This window comes from Rhopalosiphum padi, chromosome 1 (assembly GCF_020882245.1).
Source record: "Rhopalosiphum padi isolate XX-2018 chromosome 1, ASM2088224v1, whole genome shotgun sequence".
Taxonomy (NCBI): Eukaryota; Metazoa; Arthropoda; class Insecta; order Hemiptera; family Aphididae; genus Rhopalosiphum; species Rhopalosiphum padi.
In genome coordinates, this window is record NC_083597.1 from 66,515,192 (window position 1) to 66,535,338 (window position 20,147).

Below are 20,147 nucleotides of genomic sequence, written 5' to 3' on the forward strand. Positions count from 1 at the left end.
CAATACAATATAAACACGTGCGCATTATGCTCAGTGCTCACGTATGTATTAAACGTCAAAGGTTTTTTTTTTTTTTAATTTATTAAAGGACTAGTACATAATGCTTATTACATACATTCACCAATAGTGATGTGTGTTTTTTGAAAATATAATACGTCTGTACAGAGATTTTCTGAGAAGTTTTTCGGTAAATCCTAATTGTTCACCAACCCCTTCGTTATTAAAAATGTCAAAGTGTTACAGTAATACTATTAATCAGTGAGGCTAAATAGAGAAAGCTTAACTAGGATCCTTCATAAGTTCGGTATATTGATACTATAATGGGTATATGAAAGTTAATAAATAATTATATCTTACGCAATACATTCGAAAACACTAAAATAATTTTTAAATTGTTCTGATTTGATTTTAGAGAGGGTTGCATTCCCCTTATTAATACCTCCATCTACACGTAATTGCAATTTAAAGTGTGTATTTAAATACAATATTCTATTATAGGAAACAAAAGGCTGATAAATAAAAATCGAAGACTTCTACTGTTAAACAAACACTATACCAATCAATAGGTAACTATTAGCAAGTAAATATAAATAAATATTCATTGTAGTAAAAATTGATTTTTAATGCTGCTTAGGAGATAAGCTTGGATTATAGTGAAGGTTAGATAATAATAATTGTTCACTATATTATTGTAATAAATAAAAATGTCTAAAAGTATAACAGTTATTAAAAACTCAAAAATATACCTTTTTAAAAAACTGCCAACAGGGTCAATCTCACCGGTCCCTAGCATTTTTATCTCATCCGCAAGCTGTAGGGGGTATATTATAATTACGTTTAGCTAATTTTATCTGACCCAAGTCTTTTAAACAACCCTATAAACTCATATAATTTGTTTCCGTTTAGCGAACGATGCGTATATTATAATGGTATGATGATACGACTCGGGTCTTGGTCTAAGTGCACCCACACACCTATACATACATTGAGTCGTCGTCACACCTCGCACGGCGCACCTCCACCCTTACAGAAAATAATTATTTCACGTACAACGTCATGCGGCCACAGCGGGTGGTCGCCTCTGCTGCTGTTATTATTATTGTTATTATTATTAAAATTCCACTGGCACCTCATGTATGGTCGTAGACGTCTGCTCAGCTGCGACACTATGCACGGCGTTAACCGGAAGAATTTTATGCTACGCAATATATATTATATTAATGTGCGTCCAAGAAAATAAAAAATAAAATAAAAATGTTTTTATATTTATTTTGTGATCTATAGCTCCCGTATTTTTTTAGTTTTTTTTTTATTACGTTTTACGTGTGGATAACATCCGACCATTGTTTTTCTTGTATTCGTGTATGTGTATATTGTACACACCACAGTCGTCCACGTGCCTGGGCATACATTATATAACGTGCGCGACGACGACGAAGGCATTTACAGTCGCCGCGCCGATGACAAACCCAAAGCAATTTTTTACGTTAACGGACGCGCAATTATCACCGACGCCACTATATATATATACAGGCATATATAGCTATACATCTGCCACCGGCGTAGGTAATACTTTGGAGTCGTACATAATTAAAAACAAATTTGTTTAAAAAAAATAATAAACAAAAAATAATATATGTATAACGACCGTGAAGTTTTTATAGGTCCACCCTCCACACCTAAAACGTCTACATACCGCTGCATGGTCACCCCATCATCTTACAGTCATTTTAATCACAGCGCATATAATGATATTATATTATAGTAACATGCATATAGGTACGTAAGAAGTTTTATATTTTCCAGAGAGAATTTCGTTTTTTTATTAGGTACTGTAATCAATAATATTAGAATAATGTCTTATAGTAGAAGTATATCAAATCATAATAGTTAATGATTCAGCACTATAATTAGTATCAACAACACTCTCCATCCAACCAATATTGTAAGAAATATATAGAATATTTTTTGAGTTACATCGGCTGTATATAAAAAACAAAATATTCCCTTTTTTGTGGATCCCAAGTCACGAAAACATAACCGGTAACGATAGAGCCAACAATTCGGCAAAACTCATACATGTTTCACCCAATTTTATACCCATACTCAAGTTTTCATAAAGTTATAAAAACTATACTCAAGACATTTGGTAAAAGAGTGGACTAAATATTAAGCAAAATTATAAATCGATAATTATCTCATAAGCTTTCCCTACCCTAAAAATTCTTTTGGTAGGTACGAAACTATTTTAAACTGACTGGAATAGAAAAATAATAAAATCTTATACCTATGGTCACCTAGTCAAGATAGGATCCTCTTTCATACATCACTTGCGGCGTAGAACTCTATACCAAACATCTACTAACTAAAATGCATAATTTCTAAATAAAATGAAAAGAAATATAGTCTTCCGCCCACTTCCGCAAAATTCATAATCTGACATAATTCTTCAATCAATAAGTTATTTAAATACATAATACTATTTACTTAAGACTTAAAACTTAAAATTAATATTATTATTTTTAATATATAAAATAAATTTAAAAATATTTAAAATATTTATATATTATATTAAGTTAAAGTTTAAAATTTGGGAATTCATATTATTACTCTAATAGCCACAGTCACCGAGGACGTTTCTTTGTAATAAAAAAAAAATAATAATTCTTTATAACATATTATCATAATTGATAATATATTAAACTATAATACCTACTGCAGTAAACAAAATTGGCACGACGAACGTCGTCGTCATTCCAATATATACCGAAGAATATACATTATGAATATTATATTGGTACAGTATTTCACAGGTTCATTTACGAATACTACAACGTCCATTAATCAAACCAAAAAAAAAGTAATAACAAATAAAACATAAAGTGTGTGTGTGTGTGTGTATACGTGTGTTTGATTCGGCTCGTTTGACGGAGGTTTATACACGCGCGTCGCGTTATTACCATCGTTGTCATCGTCATCGCCGCATAATAGGCAAGTAGACAACATCGGATTAATAAGACGGTGGTTATGTACAATATACATTATACATATATCCTACATGGGCTAGAAGAACAACGGCTTCGACACGTGGCCTCATAATATACACAAACAAAACATATTATACTATTAATATAGGTGTAATACAGGTATGTGAGTGTATATAAAACAAATGGGGAAATATTCAAACACTGCACCGTTGCCGACTGATCGAGGCGCTAAGTTATTTCATTATTATGGATCGCGCCATTATGATTATTATTAGTTATTATTATTATTATTATTATTATTATTACCATTATATTATTATTACGTACACGTACTATTCTTCTTGGGCAAAATATTACACGCGTGTACCGACGCTGCACGCGCCGGTACACCATCATCTTCAAAAACCTAAAAGAAAAGATTCTTTCTAAAGAGCTATGCATCGACGAAAAACTACGAGGATCCACTATAATACATAACAACAATAATAATAATGATGATGATAATAATAATAATAATGCGCTTATATTATACGAAACGTTCGCAGGCATTATGTATAATATACATATACAACACAATATAGGTATTATCGGCTATATATCGTCATCGTTGCCGTGATGGTATTTTTATACACAAATATATTATATATACCAGAGGTTAGGTTTAGGCATATAATATATATATATATATATATTTATAACATATAGTCAACCGATGTATATAATAATATACGAAACGCCAATACATATTTTCCGGGACCGTGAAATATTAATACGTGCCACTTGAAGGAGAAATAGAAAGAGAATATTATGGAGTGACAGAGAGATAGACAGAGAGAAAGAAAGACAGAGAGAGAAAGAGAGAGAAAGTGATGGGAAGAAACGGTTCGATAAACTGATCCTGTGCCCTTGAATAGCTCTCTAAAAAACTAATACATACACATACGCTTACAACAACAGCAGCTCTGCTGCAGTGGCGGCGACAGCATTATCGGCAAGTTCATTGTGCGTGTGATTGATGAATTTTAATTAAAAAACTATATCAAACAATTTTCTTTGGTTTTTTTTTTTTAATTAATAATTGCATTCAATAGACTATATCGAAATCGCCCCTTTTACAATATGCATACATGATCTAACTCACAATGACCAATATAATATTAATACGTCCATATGAAAAATAAAGGTACCAATAAGAATTTTAAGTCTTACCCTCGGGATTAACTTCGAATAAAATAAACAATCAATAGACGATCGACGAAGGCGCTATAAATTGTCATTCTACATTTAATACATTATATTAATTATATTTAATTCTACATAAAAAATGTATACAATTATATTAAATTAATATTGGACTGTAAAAGAATAAAACGTACCTATAACGATATTTTTTATTTTATTTTTTTTATTTAAAATTTAATTGTATTTTTAATTCAAGTCTAACTTTTGAAAATGATTCTTCCAATCGAAAGTAATTTAATAATGCTTCTATTTTATTTAAATCTATTATGTTTAAAAGGATAATAAAATCAAGTAAAATAACAAAAAAAGAAAAGCTATGTATTATAAATTAAACAATAATCGATATAATAGTTTATATAATTTTTGTTTTGTCTTAATAAATAATCAATAAAATGATATGCAAAATAACATTGCAAAAAAAAATTGAACGATATAAAATGTGAGTTGTACACAATAATACGTAATCTAAATTCAAAGAAAATTACTAAAAAATATTTTTTTCCTGTTATTTCCTGTTATATACGCGCGTCATCTCTGTTAAAATATAAATAGTCCACTTTTTATTCCTGCTACGTGTGATTTTTCGTTTCAAATATCTTACGGTCTCTGCACATTATATTAACAGGGAAAAAAACTATCGAAACCGTTAAGATATAGACCTTTTTTAACCATCAAAGGTCATCGATCCTCAAAGGCACGTAGCATATTTACATATAAAAAACTACTACACTCAATTTTTATACAAGCATTATATTACCTATATATTTATTATTTATATTTATGCTTTTTATTTTTGAGTAATGCTATTTTTCGTCTTATATAGTTTTTACTCGTATATTTAAGCGTAAAACACCAACCAAATATAATAAACGTGGAATGTCATAAAAATAGAGATTGAAAACAAAAAATTGATTTTGATATTATTCAAGCTGTTTTCCTCGGTACCGCACGGGATAGAACTAGCAGATGTTGTAGTAGTGGTAGCATGATCGTAGTAGCTAAGGCACTATAAATATTGTTTTCAAAGCTTTACTACATACGGCCGCATGTGTTACTTGTAAGACTATATACAATATACACATTCAAAGGGTTTTGCACGACGATTCCGATCGCCAATGTGTTCAAACCCGGTCCGTGTCATCGGTCGAGCGATGTCGCCACATGATGGGTAATGGTTAATTGAGAGGACTAAATGAACCCGAGCTGTGTGTCTCGATAAAATATATGATGGCGCGTTTGATTAATATTAATGTCTGGTAGTTGTTTTGAATACAACCATTTCCTCTAGCTGTACATTATAAAATGCGTAATATGAATATCCAAACCAATGAATTGTATTATGTATATTTGTTAGTTGTTGGAAAGGTTAAAATTTACGGTGAGAAGAAGATAAACACCTAATCCTCGTCCTGCAGGCTTAAGTGTAGAAATTACTTCATGATAAATCCAATAGTCGATATGAATACGCATGGTTTTATTTATTGAAATATTGTTCGCCGTATTATTTCCTATATTTATAATAATAATAATAATAATATAGCATTTAATCATTCTACCATAACGATTGCATTATAAATTATAATACAGTATTATCAACAAACGACCGTATATATAAGATGATCCATTTAAGTGTCTACACTCATTATTTTGAAGTTAAAACCTTTTTGCTTTTTTTGAAAATATATTTTTACATAATCTGATGTCATTGTTAAACAATATATTTCATCATTGTAATTTTTTTTTTTACTTTTTAGAATGACAACTTACATTTAATTTAATTTTTTTAAACAGTCACATTTCAACTGATTATTTAATTATTTATAATTATAAGTAATAGAGGTATAATAGGTGAACGGAGAAAATCGGCGTAGGAAAACACAGCAAAAGGTCGGTCTACATCTTAACATCGAATACTTACGAATTTCATAACTAATTTAACTAATTATATAACTAATATAACTAATATAACTAATTGTCATAACATTAACTATTCGTTCAAAATTCGATGTTTGCGTAACGAAAAGCTCCAAAAATTATTTTACTTAAAAAATATAATGATAAAAATAAGTTTTTTCAAAACTGTTGTTTTGCATTCAAATTACATCAAATTATGTAAAAATAATAATTTAAAAAAAGTTATAATAATAATAAAATATGTAAATTCATTTAAACCTATATATTTTTACATAGGAGCAACGTAATTAATAATTAATAAAAACACTTTTGATTGTTTAGAATACGTTTGAGGTGACCGCCAACTAGTATTGTAGGCATTATATATACAACTTTATCCAGGCATTTGAACCCCTAAACTAACGCCGGTCGAACGAACGGGTTAATTGAATTTAAAACGTACACAATTCCCTAACCGATTAGTAGTACCTATATTATACTTCGTAGATATAATTTATGTATATATTATATTATAAGTGTTATTATACACAATAAAGCGTAATTATTTCGTCAAACAATATTATAATTGCTGTTATATTCGGCCTGTTTACAATAATAACGATAATTGTGTCTATTTCCGAGGCGCGCAGCAGACGTTGTTTTATTATTGTCATCACTCATCATCTATGCAATCACCTCGTTGGATTATATCACATACATATAATATATTATTACCGTTAGAATATTTATTACAAATCATACTAAGCCCGCAACTTGGAAAACTGACGGCCAAACGTTCGATTTATTCAGTTCTATATAATATAAGTACATGGTATTTTTTTTCAATAATCGCACGAAATGACATTTTGATTGGCACTTAAAGAAGTTTGATAGTGATGATTTCATAATGTTATTATACAAAATAAAATTATATTTTTGTTTTTTTTTCCTTATATACGCCTAAACTGATATGGTTATTTGCGTTTTTTATAAATAATAAATATATTTCTTTTTATTTTATATTAAAATTAAATTAAAATATAATACAAAAATGGGGTTATTTTTACTTTATTACGTGTGATTAAAATATGTATAATTATTGAATATATAATTTATAAAATATATTAAATTGTATAATATAATTTAATCTTAATTTATAAATATGTAATGCAAACCAATGTTTGAGTTATAGCGGCATAAAAAAATGAGATATTTTGGATATTTCTCTAAGGAATTAATGAAGGGTTGATATCAACTTGAGGTTAAGTGATAATATTTAGTATTATATTATATTACTATTATTATACTCTATATTCGTGTTTTCTACTAGTTTTACACTAAAAAATGTAGAAAAAGTATCTATAATTTTCATTATATATTTGTATCTACATATATTTGATTGTGTGTGTGTGTGTGTGTGTGTTTGATTAAATGAATTATTTACACGTGCGCGACTTTTACATTAACTATACTTTACGAAACCGTTATAAAAATAAAAAATTAACCATAGTTAATATAATACTACTCATCAAACTGTCGATCCTAAATTATTCAGATTTATTCGTTAGGAAATTATTATTATTATAACATTCCTTCTGTTTATCAGATTGTTATACAAATATTAAGTGACACTAAGATTTTATATTATATCTAATTTAACTATTTCATTACCTCGCTATATATTCATAGTATAGTGTATAAAGTTAGGTATGCTGTTTATTTTGTCAAAAAATTAAAAACAATGTGATTTATGAATAAATTAGGGACAAAAGTAATTAACCGACTTGGTTAACATGAAAATATATTATACGCAAAGCAATATAAACTTAAATCAATTAATGTCTGTGTTGTACCTAATAATGTTAACAACAATAATAATGTGTTATACATATTTTATTTAAATATTTCAAACCAAACAGGTGTCATATAAAGCTATAAATTGGACAATAAATTTAATTTTGGAAAATCATGAGTACCCACTTATAATAGTCAATTCACTATTCATTTATAAGCCATGGCACTAATCATATCTTTTTACAAACAAACATAGGTACCGACATAATAATTATAATACCATATTATTTATAATGTATATATTATACCAGACTGGTAAATTTGAAAAAATTAACAATAATTGTCTTTCAAGTGATTTACATAATAAACCGATAAGACGACCGTATCAGTAGAATGTGATCCTCAATGAACAGAAAATGTCATTCTAGTTAATACCATGCATTATTATTATCTATAGAAGTGATTCCCAGAACTTAAATCCATCGGTCACATTGAATAATTTAGTATCAGATAAAATGTTTAAGTAGACAGCTAATCGTCATAATTTATTTTCAATTATTCAAAACGTCATAAAGATTAAGAAAAAATGGTAGAGGTCAACGACTGTACAGTGAAAAATAGCAATATCCACTTTTGTCGTGGAACCAAAAAAAAAAATTACAAAGAAATTTTTAAACGTCTTTTACCAAGTTTACAATATAGTATTATTATATTTAAATTGTATTTTATATTTTTAATATTCCGGAACAGTGCGATAAAGTTTCAACTTGAACATAAATCATGCAGGGTATGTACGAAATAAAAGATAATATTATGTATATTGTATATATAACCATCCGTATGTTTAAAACATCTATCTGCATTTTAAAATGTAAAGCCTCTCGATTGGAACCTTATCCACACAATATGTAGCGTAAACCCACGTCTGATTTCCGATTTTTCCCTTTACCTACGTGTGGTGGATAAAGTGTACTAGAAATCCGTCAATTACTCAGCAAGATAAGAAGATCGACCCTAGCCAAATGTGTGCGTAACACGCAGACACTTTTTGCGTGCTGACTTCTCAGAAATCGCTAGAGTTGCAAACGTGAGAGTTATTAAGTAGTTCTGTAGTTAAAAGGGCAATGTTTCCTTTTGTAACGATCAATGCTGCAATCCACGAGCAAGAATAAAACGAGAAACAAGATAAACGCGATTGGATAAAAACAAAAGTTTTTGACAAGTGTATGCATAAGAATTATAGTAAATTGTTTAGCGTTGGCAAATCATATTTTTTTGTTTATAACTGGCAATCATTATTATTGAAATCACTTTATTGGACTAACGCACAAAAAAAAATATTTATTTAATTTAAGTTATATTATACATTTTTCTTGTTAAACAATGATGAACATTTTTTTTTTTTAATAAACGATTGTTGTATTATGAATTATTCTAAAAATATAACGAAGAGATGAAAATAAAATAAATTTAAATTCATGCAAATTTGTTCATAGACAGTTTTGTGTTACATAACATTAAACCAAAAGACTTCTACCAGTGAACATTACATTTACACTTAACACAACTATTATTATACGCAACTGCATTAAAATTAAATACAACCATAGATAAATTCGTAAGCAAAAATAATGTTATTCGCCTTGAAAAAACAAAACAAAATAATATCAAAAAAGAAAAACGATTTCGTTCATCTATGACAGTAATATTGCCTGCAATCGCGTTCCTAATAATATATTATGCTTTTAACGCTAAGATCATTAACCTAACCCAAAGACCGAGTAACCACATCATCTGATAAGTCGTTTTACGAGTACTTCACACGACTGCAATACGTGCAATATCATTAATTATATTACGAATAATGCCCATGTTATATTATGTGCGCGTATACCTACCACCTACATAATATGCTTTACAAACATTTACAAACTATCCGACCATTTTTGGCGACGCGAAAGAAAAATTGCCGTGAACGTTTCCGAGGTAGATTTTTCGAAAAATCGTACGGTATTATTTTTCCGCGCACGCCCACACATCGGCTGCAGTGCACTGTATATATAGGTATCTATATACCTACGAGAGCGCGTACGCGCGTATATATGCGCACAATGAGCCGGGTATAGAGCAGATCACAGATGGCATTAATCCTCGAAATAGAGGACGCAGAAAGAGAGAAGGGTTGACAAACGATTTCAGCCGAAATTGCTATACCGCGCCGCGCGTTGATGGCGACGAGACAAATGGTTTCGTTTTAGGCACCAACACAATATAATATATTATTGTATTATTATATATACCTATACTATACACACTCATTCGCGCGCATTTGACGACGACGACGACGACGGTGGTGCAGGAGGCGGTGAAATACACATTACCGGTTTTCCGATTGGACTCTTTGACTATAGGGGTCGGTTCGCGTATAGTGCACACACACATACACACGCAGTATATAATAATATATAGGCAAAGATATAGTGCGTATGAATATAATATTGTATATATCGAGCATCGCACCTGTGCCCACCTGTCGTCGCCACGTCGCAGGACGCGTCGTCTTTGCCGTATAGTCCTTTTCTTATCCCGAAGCAATTGCTTTCTCTCTCTCACACACACACACACACACACACACACACACACACACACACACACACACATACACACTGCCTCAAGCACGAGCGCGCGTACATCACTATATGGTACTCAAAGTGTGTAGGTACTGGATAGTGTTTATTTATATATATATATATACCTATATACACTTTAGGTCCGCGCCCATTTATCATTTAGCCCGCGTGAATGATGTATAGTGCTGCGGCGCAAGCTACGTCAACAATACATATCACACACACATACACACACACAATACATATACCTATATATATATATATTATACACTACACGTTCATCATTGTACACGTCATTGTATAAGTGTACAAGCACAATAATAATAGTAATATACGAATAAGGAGAAAGTGCAATGGTCGGCGGCGGTGGTGGAATAGAGGAAACGAGACGATTCGCCATCATATAATTTCGCATCATCCACCAACCACTCCCCTCCGTCACCCCGTCACCCCGTACCCCTGCCACGGCGAAAAGGGCACCGCCGGAAGGATATTTTATGTACAAGCCATCAGGATACGTGCGATATTTATTTATTACCGCGCCTTTGCGACGTGTATTATACATCGCACGCCACTTGCGCATATTATACTACGGCAACGTTATTGATGATGGTCCGAGAACCGGCGGAGACGACCCGTGAGAAAACTCGCCGCCCGTTCTATGTGTATAACATTAAAATATAATGTAATCGCTGTCGTCGTCGTTGTACACGTAACATAATTAATAATTATTATATTATATATATATATAAGTACATATTATTATTATTATTATTATTATTATTGTTATTAATTCAAGTGTATGTGGCGAACTTAACATTTTCAGAAAAAGACGAACATCATACATATATATATATATATATATATATATATATTACTGACCTAAATATTATGCCCGTCACAGGTTGGCGGTTGCGTATAGGTATATACCGCTCGTACGCCATGTATACGTACTATAATATATTCAACTAGTTTACAAATAATCCGTATAAATTAAGGTTTTAATCATCACCAATCTCGGCAACGTTATAGAGTATATTGTTATATATAAGTCCGACAGAACAAAATAATATACGAGACCTTCAGTGGACGACTACAAGTACTTGCGGAAAACGGGAATTATAGTAGAAGTGATCGATTATTCAATGGCGAGTTTGAGAGGGAAAAGGGTGAATCGAATAATAAAATTGTAAAATCAGCAAATTTGATAAAATTTACTGGTAAAAATAAATTCAAGAGGTATTTATTAACCTGAACTTCAGATGCGTTACTGGTGTAATGGTTTCGACATATAATGCGTACAACGAGATATTAAAATATTAATAACGTGGGCAGTGCGTACACGCAAAATGTATAACACCTATGCGCGGTAACAATATAATGATAATGATTGTGATGGTTTAATATTTCTAAGAGCGCGCGAGACGCGTACCGCGCGAGCTCAACCGCGTATACACGACTGCTGCAGGGCCGTCATCGGCCGTATAACGGCCCCGCCAAAACTGCGCTGCCGCTCTGTACACGCTGCCGCCGCCACCGCCGCATCGATCCGGCCCGGGGTCCTCTCCCTCACCACACCACCCCACCACACGGCCACCGCGTTAATGGGACACCGTTAAAGCGCGCGGGGCTCATACCGCCCCCGCCGACGCTTTTCAGATCGCTTTACCGCGCGCCCGTTTTACAACGCATTCGCCGCCGTCGCAACACTAACTCTGCACGCACGTCGTCCTCGTTCTCCTCGCCTCCCGTCCTACGTGTATGTGTATCATATACATGCATTAATATAGATTATAATACTTCTGCACAACTGCACTTATACACTACATACGAATGCAAAAACGAAATATATTTTATTAAATACAGGGCATACGCACGGTGTTTTCTAAAATTCGGTACGTATATTACACAGTCCTGTATACTGCAAATGCAGATCGAGATAAAACCTAACTGTCCTAAGACAAAAAAGATTTGAAATTTCCATGCTAATGTGGAGAGAAAATATTTAATTATATCGATGTATACCTTATCACTAGATAGAAGAAAAATATTTACATACGTACAATATTGTATTTCGGAATAAATTTATTAATATTATTGGTGGTAGTTTAGTTTTATTTTTTTATTTCGTGGGCTTGTGGCTAAGATTGTCATTTACACGATATTCTGAGAAAAAAAGATTTTAAAAATTGGCCGTTAGAATAGAAAATATGTTTGTTTTATGGTATATTCGTGTAAATTAATATTGTCAGTAGGTAGTTTTTGATATCACTACAATCTAAAGCACAATTGACAGTATTATCATACTTGTATACAGTGTTCAATGAATTTCGTAGTATACTATAATACTATGTATCCAAACGAGAAAAAGTTCATTCATTAGGTTTGTCGTCGTCATTTTCATCTGCGAGTAACGTGCGTCATCATCAACTATAATATTGTACGTGTTCCTTACGACTATGGCATGCCAAGAACGATAAATTATTCATTTTTGTATCTAAAATTCTAAATTACACGTCTACCGATCAATCCCCAGTCTTTATCATCCGGTTTTTTTTTAAGTTTATGATCATTTAACGAAAAAAACCAGCACACAATGTGCTACTAAATTACATTTTGGTTGAACGGTGTATCCCACAAAACTCGTGTCAGAGATTTTCTATACAATGTTTTACTTTGGTTTTGAACGATATGCCTTTTGATCCACTAAAATTATATTAAAGGGGACAGAGATACGGGTAAACCTATATTTTCTTTTCTACCGATTAAATCGAAAGATAATAGAAATAGAAATTATACTACTATATTATATTTAAGTGACAATATGGGGTTTGTGTTGGCCTATGGTAATATATTGGATTTGTGTGCTGTAAGACTCACAATATAAAATGTCATTATCAATGGTTGCAGTTAAGTTACATAACACATATATTTTTATAAGTATCAATAAACAATTATTACTAAATAAAAAAAGAATCTATTTCTACGTTATAAAGCAATTATGAATTGTACTACCAAAATTCTCTACGTATGTACCTACATGAAAGCCATAATTATGAGGCTTTTAATGGTGCGTATAATATGTAAGGTCATTTTTAATTAAATCAATTAAAATATGATATTTTTTCAATTGACTATTAGACCTTTCCAGGGATATAAATCGCTGTTTATCAGTTTTGTTACTGGCATTTCATTTCAATACAATTATTATAATAAACACTGTATTACATTTCAGTATGGTATTTAAAGATATATTGTAAGTTCAAAGAACCATAGCAATTAGAATAGTTTTACTCGTCAGTCGTTTCCTAAATAGTTTGTGGTCAAATGTCACAATAATCATTTTACTATTATTCGGTCTGCTAGTCTGTTACTGGTTACTGGTTAGTGATTAAACAGATAAACGTACAAAATACAAATCATAATTCATCAACTAGACAATATCGATTTTATGTTATACGGAATTGAATGAAAAAAAGTATTACTATAATATTGTTATTTTCATTTTAGTATAAAATAATTTGAATAAAAATTTAAAGTAACATGCTGCTACTCGTATACAATACAATATGCGACTGTACGATATTAAAAATGCATTTTAAAACTATTACATTTTATGGCATAACATTTTCATTCCCAAAAAATCGTATAAAACTTTTCTTTTAAATGGACCCACGAGTTATTCGACAATCAGATTTCATTTCATGGAAAATGAACCAAAAACTTTTATTATAAATGGCCTTCAATTTTTGTAATTTCATTAAGAACGACTCATAAACCACACAGTTTTAACTCTATAACATGTATGTACTTATCCTAAAATATATTATCGTGCTAGCTAAATATATTTATCCATATATATATATATATATATATATATATATATATATATGTATATATACATTTTAAATTAGTAATGCTACTATTATAGTTAGTTATCTCAACTATAATTTTTTTTTAATAATTTTGTCATTCGCTATTTTGTTACCGAGAAAGACGTGTGTTTGTGTTTCCTCGGGACTCATAATTTATTTTACAGCCTGTGCCTCTGATAACAACAGTAAATGAATCACATAGGTACACATACACACAACATTACATACGTTTATATTATATACATAATATAATGCATACCAACACATACGGTGACAAACAAAAAAAAATTGTATACGTTAAATCAAAAACTGCTGACATAGAAAAAAAATCTTAACATAAAAACAGTCCCACTGTATTCACTATCAATTTATCAAAATTAAAAAGGTTTTCAATCACCGACTTTTAATCATTTTAATTTTTTGTTCATACCTACACACATTTTTTTGTAACATAACTACCTACACATTTTTTGCTAGTAATTTTTTTTCTGTTAATGATAATTGTAAATATTTCTTAATAAGCCACGAACCGTAATACGATTTTTTTTGTTTACTTAATTACCAATAATTATTGTATCAGTATACAAAGTGTACTACAAACACGCAAAACTGTATGTTAATGTTCCATTGGTAATGATAAATTAATTAATTCTATAGTAATATTGGCGACTGAATGAATAAGTTGATGAAATACAATTAATCACAGTAGTCGTAAAATGTGGGGCTGCTGAACCCACAACACGCGTTTCAGTAGAATAGGATTCAAAAATAAAATTGTGTACATTAAAAATAAATTCAAAAAATTCTAACGGAAATACAACACTAAAAAAAACAATAATTATGGTAAGATAATCGTATTACTCTACCGCAGCCAACCCCCGTGTACTAGAGCTCACGTGTGACAGAACAATATATGAAATTTTTATGAAATTTTATATTATGCGTGAAAGGTGGAATGTGTGTAGTGTACCTACTGTACCTATACTACCTATAGTACCTACATGAGATAAATATAAGTAATTATAATACGTATTATGTTGTTACATAAGGACGCGACGCACGTGCGACCGCACAGACACTCGCTACTGCAATGACGTTATTTAAAAACAATATTATAATATAATAATATAGTCCAAAGTTCGTCAAACGGGATGATTATTCTATCCATCCACTTACACTATTTTATCAAACTAAAACCCATCTATTTCCCAGGACGTATTATGTGACTAATTGTAAAAATACAACTTTATTTAAAATAATATATTAATATAAGGCGGGTATAATTGGACGTTCCTACGCACATATTTGTATACATTTCGATATCTGTCTTCCAGAGACCCTACTACGGTTCACTCCGACGCCAGTGCTTATGACTTATAACACATGACTCGTGTGTACCATGTACTCACTATATGATACAAATTAAGTTTATATTGTAACGTTTAATACTGATTTGGGAGCTTTCGAAATAAGTTTTTATTTTTTGTATCATCATATACAAGTGAATTACCTGTTGCCAGTGATCCTCGAGTGATACGTGTGCAGAGAAATAACCGGTATCGTGTATGTCTTGAAGTTCTCGGAATATGTTACCACTCGGTAGCACGTCCATCGTGGATGCGTTGTCAAAAGCACGTCCGAACTTGCGAGATTCCTTATCGGCAGCGGCGTCGATAACGGCAGCTGATCAGCTTAGTCTATACGGTCAAAATATACGTTATGTATAACAATATATTCACAGTATATACGTGTAATGATAATATTTTGTGTGGACGTATTATGCACAACAATATTAGATCACCGGGAAAACGGTCATCGTCGTCGATCGACTGTTATTATTAAAATATTGTAATAAACGAATGCACGACCGAATTTATCTAATAATATTAGATACAGTGACGGTAGTAATAATTATGGCGTAAAAACCGTAGATATACGCGAACGTGTCGGACACTCGGCAAAAATTAATGTAGGCTACAATAATATATTAGCGCGGTATTAACAATAATAATAAAAACGATGAAAATACCTAATAATAGTAATAATAATATAATAGTATTGATAATATTTCCACAGTTAAAACACGTCACGACGGAAAGCACTATACATATATCGGTATTAAAAAAAAAAGAAAAATAATGAGTACGAATTGAAAAAAAACTAAAACGAGCAAGGCGACGAGAATTCGAAAAAAAATAACACAACGGATAACGATTTATGGCGTACAGAAGCGGCAAGTGGTGGCCCGTGTTCTCGCTCGCGACTGAACACTGTAATTTTGCCGGTGCCGGCGCGGCGAGTTTACCCGTTCGCGCGCATACACGAATACGATATTCGATTATGCGTAGAGACCGAGCGCGCGCGGCCTCCGTCAACAACGCCATCTATCGGCTCGGTAGACCCAACTAGCCGCCGCCACCAAATCTCCGGATATTGCAAATATTTTTATTTTTTTCTTAAATATCCCGGCACCACATGTCATGATAATATATCGTGTTTCACTAGCCGCTCGTATCACTAACACTCCCGCGCAAATTTATGTTAATAATAATATAATGCCCGGTTAGTGTTTCAATATTATATTAATACCTCATAGTATATAATATACCTATTCATTATTATATTATCTTATTTATTAATTTAATTTTCAATTTATTAGTTTATAAAATAATATGTGTTTACTATTTAGGTATGTATAGGTATGGTTTGTTTGAAGAGAAGGTTACATGAAATATATTATATTATTATATTTATTATATATTTTTATATAGGTAATATTAATAAAATAATATATTATCATGCATGTTCCTGAATCTATGTCAAGTCTTTTTCGCAATATTTTGGTTTTAAGCTTCTCTTCAACCAAATTATACCTGTAAAATACCTACATGCTACATTTGGTACAAATTATTATAGTATATAATTAAAACTAAAGCTGATAAAGTGGGAAAATACATGATTGTTTGGTTTTTATAACTCAGTCAAGTTATGTTAATTCACATTAGTAAGAAAATAGAAATGGTTAAAATTTAATTTATTTAAGCCAAAAGTTAATACACAATTTTTAAACATTCCCCGAACATTTGTTTTATTTATAACACTAGGTGTAGCCTAATTTTAAATTTATTTTCACTAAATAAAATGATAAAAATTCACTTTAAACGTTAGCCGATTTTTTTAATAGAAAAACAATCGAAATATAATTAAATTAAATTAAAACAAAATAAATTAACTTAACTTTTTAAAATAAATATTTAGTTAAATGATTGCACATGTATTTAAAGACAAAAATAACTAAATAAGTTAAAGTTAAAATTGAATTAAATTAAATGTTTTAATCATTAATGCCCAGTCTTGACAAAAATACAATATTCAATCTGTTGGTTTAACCATTATAAATTCAATGCAAAATCTTAAATTATATACCTATTATATTGTATACTAAAAAAAATGAAATACAAATATTGAGCAATACGTAATCTCTTAGTCACTATATCTCTATATGTAATATGTATGTAAAATACATTTACTGCAGTTTACACGACAAACTTCGAATCCACAAAACCGCACCCGCCAAACCAAAGACGTCACCCAGACATTTTCACAGTGGGGCTCACGTGGCCAAAACGTACATACCGCCCGCCGAACGGGGGCAGCTAAAAGAATGCTGTTTTCCATACTATTTTATAGTCTCAGACTATACTATATTACATCGCAGACTATATCGAATTCACCTTATGCTGCAGGTGGACTTGATGTCTTAGATAATTTGAATAGGTGAGTGATATGCCAAGTTTATTATTATGTATAATATCATTAATGAACGTGTACGTCCACGTGTATATTATCGGACGGTGGGAATTTAATATTATAATAATATGATAACCGGTTATAATAATATATATACACTATTATTTCAGTGTGTGAAGTGCGTGTAACTACCTATAAACGCCAAAAAAATTCAACACCAACTTACGGATGACCGTTTAATGTGTCCTACAGAAAATTACACTTATTTTTCTGTTCCAAAATAAAATTAAATACTATACATTTTCTAAGATTATAATGAAACATATTATACAAATTTGCATGCACACACACGTGCAAACAAAAACCGAATGTCAACGTAGTATTTACAATAATTATCGATTATCGTCAATATTAATGTTTTTATGTATAGGTAAACATAAAACGTAGTTTACAATATATATACCGTACCTACATGCGGCTATAATGTTAGAATAATAATATTATTATCAGTACTATGACTAATAACTATATACCTAGTACTAAAATGGTATATTAATTTGTTTATCGCTTATATTGTTTTTTTTTACCAACATTCTTTTCTCCGCGTCAATTAATATTAAATTTTAATAACTTCCTGTTTCAATAAACCATGTTTGTTAATTATTCAATAACTTACTGTTCGAAACTATTTTTAAGTACCCCATAAAACAACATTATATCAATAAAAGAGCACGTTATCACCGAATCTTACGTTTCAATAGATTTTATACGACAGATTTAACTAGATTAAGAAATATATTTATATGTATTTAATATACGGTAAAGGTTCATATGGAATTCTAAAATAATTCACGTTTGATATAATAAAATATATGTATATATTAGGTTGAAAACGAAAAGTTTTATGTTTATAAATAATTTGGACTATTATATTATGTATTACCAAATATATAACTCACTGGTAATGACAATAATTATACTTTCGATCGATAATAAAAAAAACTAATTTACCTATAACAAAATAATTTAATCAAAACTTTAAATGCATTTTTTATGTAACTTTGACATTTTTATAATTTTAATTTTTTTATTCATTGTTTAATATAATAGGCTCTTTTATTTTTCTACAATTAAAAACTAGCAAAAGTTAGACACTATTCACTGTCTGATTTATGGGAGTTACGGCGCAGTCATCCCAAATAAACATAACATATAGTATCATTTATATAGATTTTGTATATCGTGACTTTTAAATAAAGTATATGTTTTAATTTGAAGTTAAATTAAAACCAAAATTATCATTTATCATTTTAAAAAAATATGACTTTTTACAACTTAATACATTACAAAAAAATTGTTTAACATACAAAAGCTATTCACGTTACTTATTTTATATTTTAAAATATATTGAAACGTTCAAAGAATATAGTTTTTCTTTTTTTTTTTTTTAAATGATTTCAATTCAGAAATTATTGTCAGTCGAGTCTTACAAAGTTAGATTTGACATGTCAATATGTCATGGACTTTCTTTTTGTCATTATTGCAAAATCACAAAGAGTAATAAACAACACGAACTTGCATTGTTTTAAATGCCACATAATTCTTAGTAGTTAAGTCTTCCCAAGAATACAAATGTAAAGTGAAAGTACCAGTCAATGACACCTAATGGAGAACATTTTATACAGGAGTAACGTAAACGATATGTCGGTTATGATATGTTATTATTGTTTAAGCCTATTGTTTATATATAATTATTTATAAAATATATGTTTAAAAAGCTTCTTATCACATCATATAGTATAATCCAAGCAACATAAATATATGCCGATAAACCATGTATAAAATGAATAAAGAATATTAATTACATTATAAAAATATTATCACCGTGACTAGCTGAATCCTATTCATATTTCATATTCCTTTAATTTTAAATATCCTAAATATTTTTGACACGTACGACGAATTGAATATAGAAA

At 30.4% G+C, this 20,147-nt stretch overlaps 1 protein-coding gene across 1 annotated transcript in view; it reads right to left on the bottom strand.

The window, feature by feature from the left end:
• Positions 1–16,733, bottom strand: part of LOC132932157 (Krueppel-like factor 6) — a 200,422-nt gene extending 183,689 nt beyond the window's left edge. Inside the window, exon 1 of the mRNA XM_060998395.1 lies at positions 15,932–16,733. Coding sequence (XP_060854378.1) covers positions 15,932–16,033 — 102 coding nt within the window. The 5' untranslated portion in view covers positions 16,034–16,733. The remainder of the gene's footprint in view (positions 1–15,931) is intronic.
• Between the last annotated feature and the right edge of the window lie 3,414 nt (positions 16,734–20,147).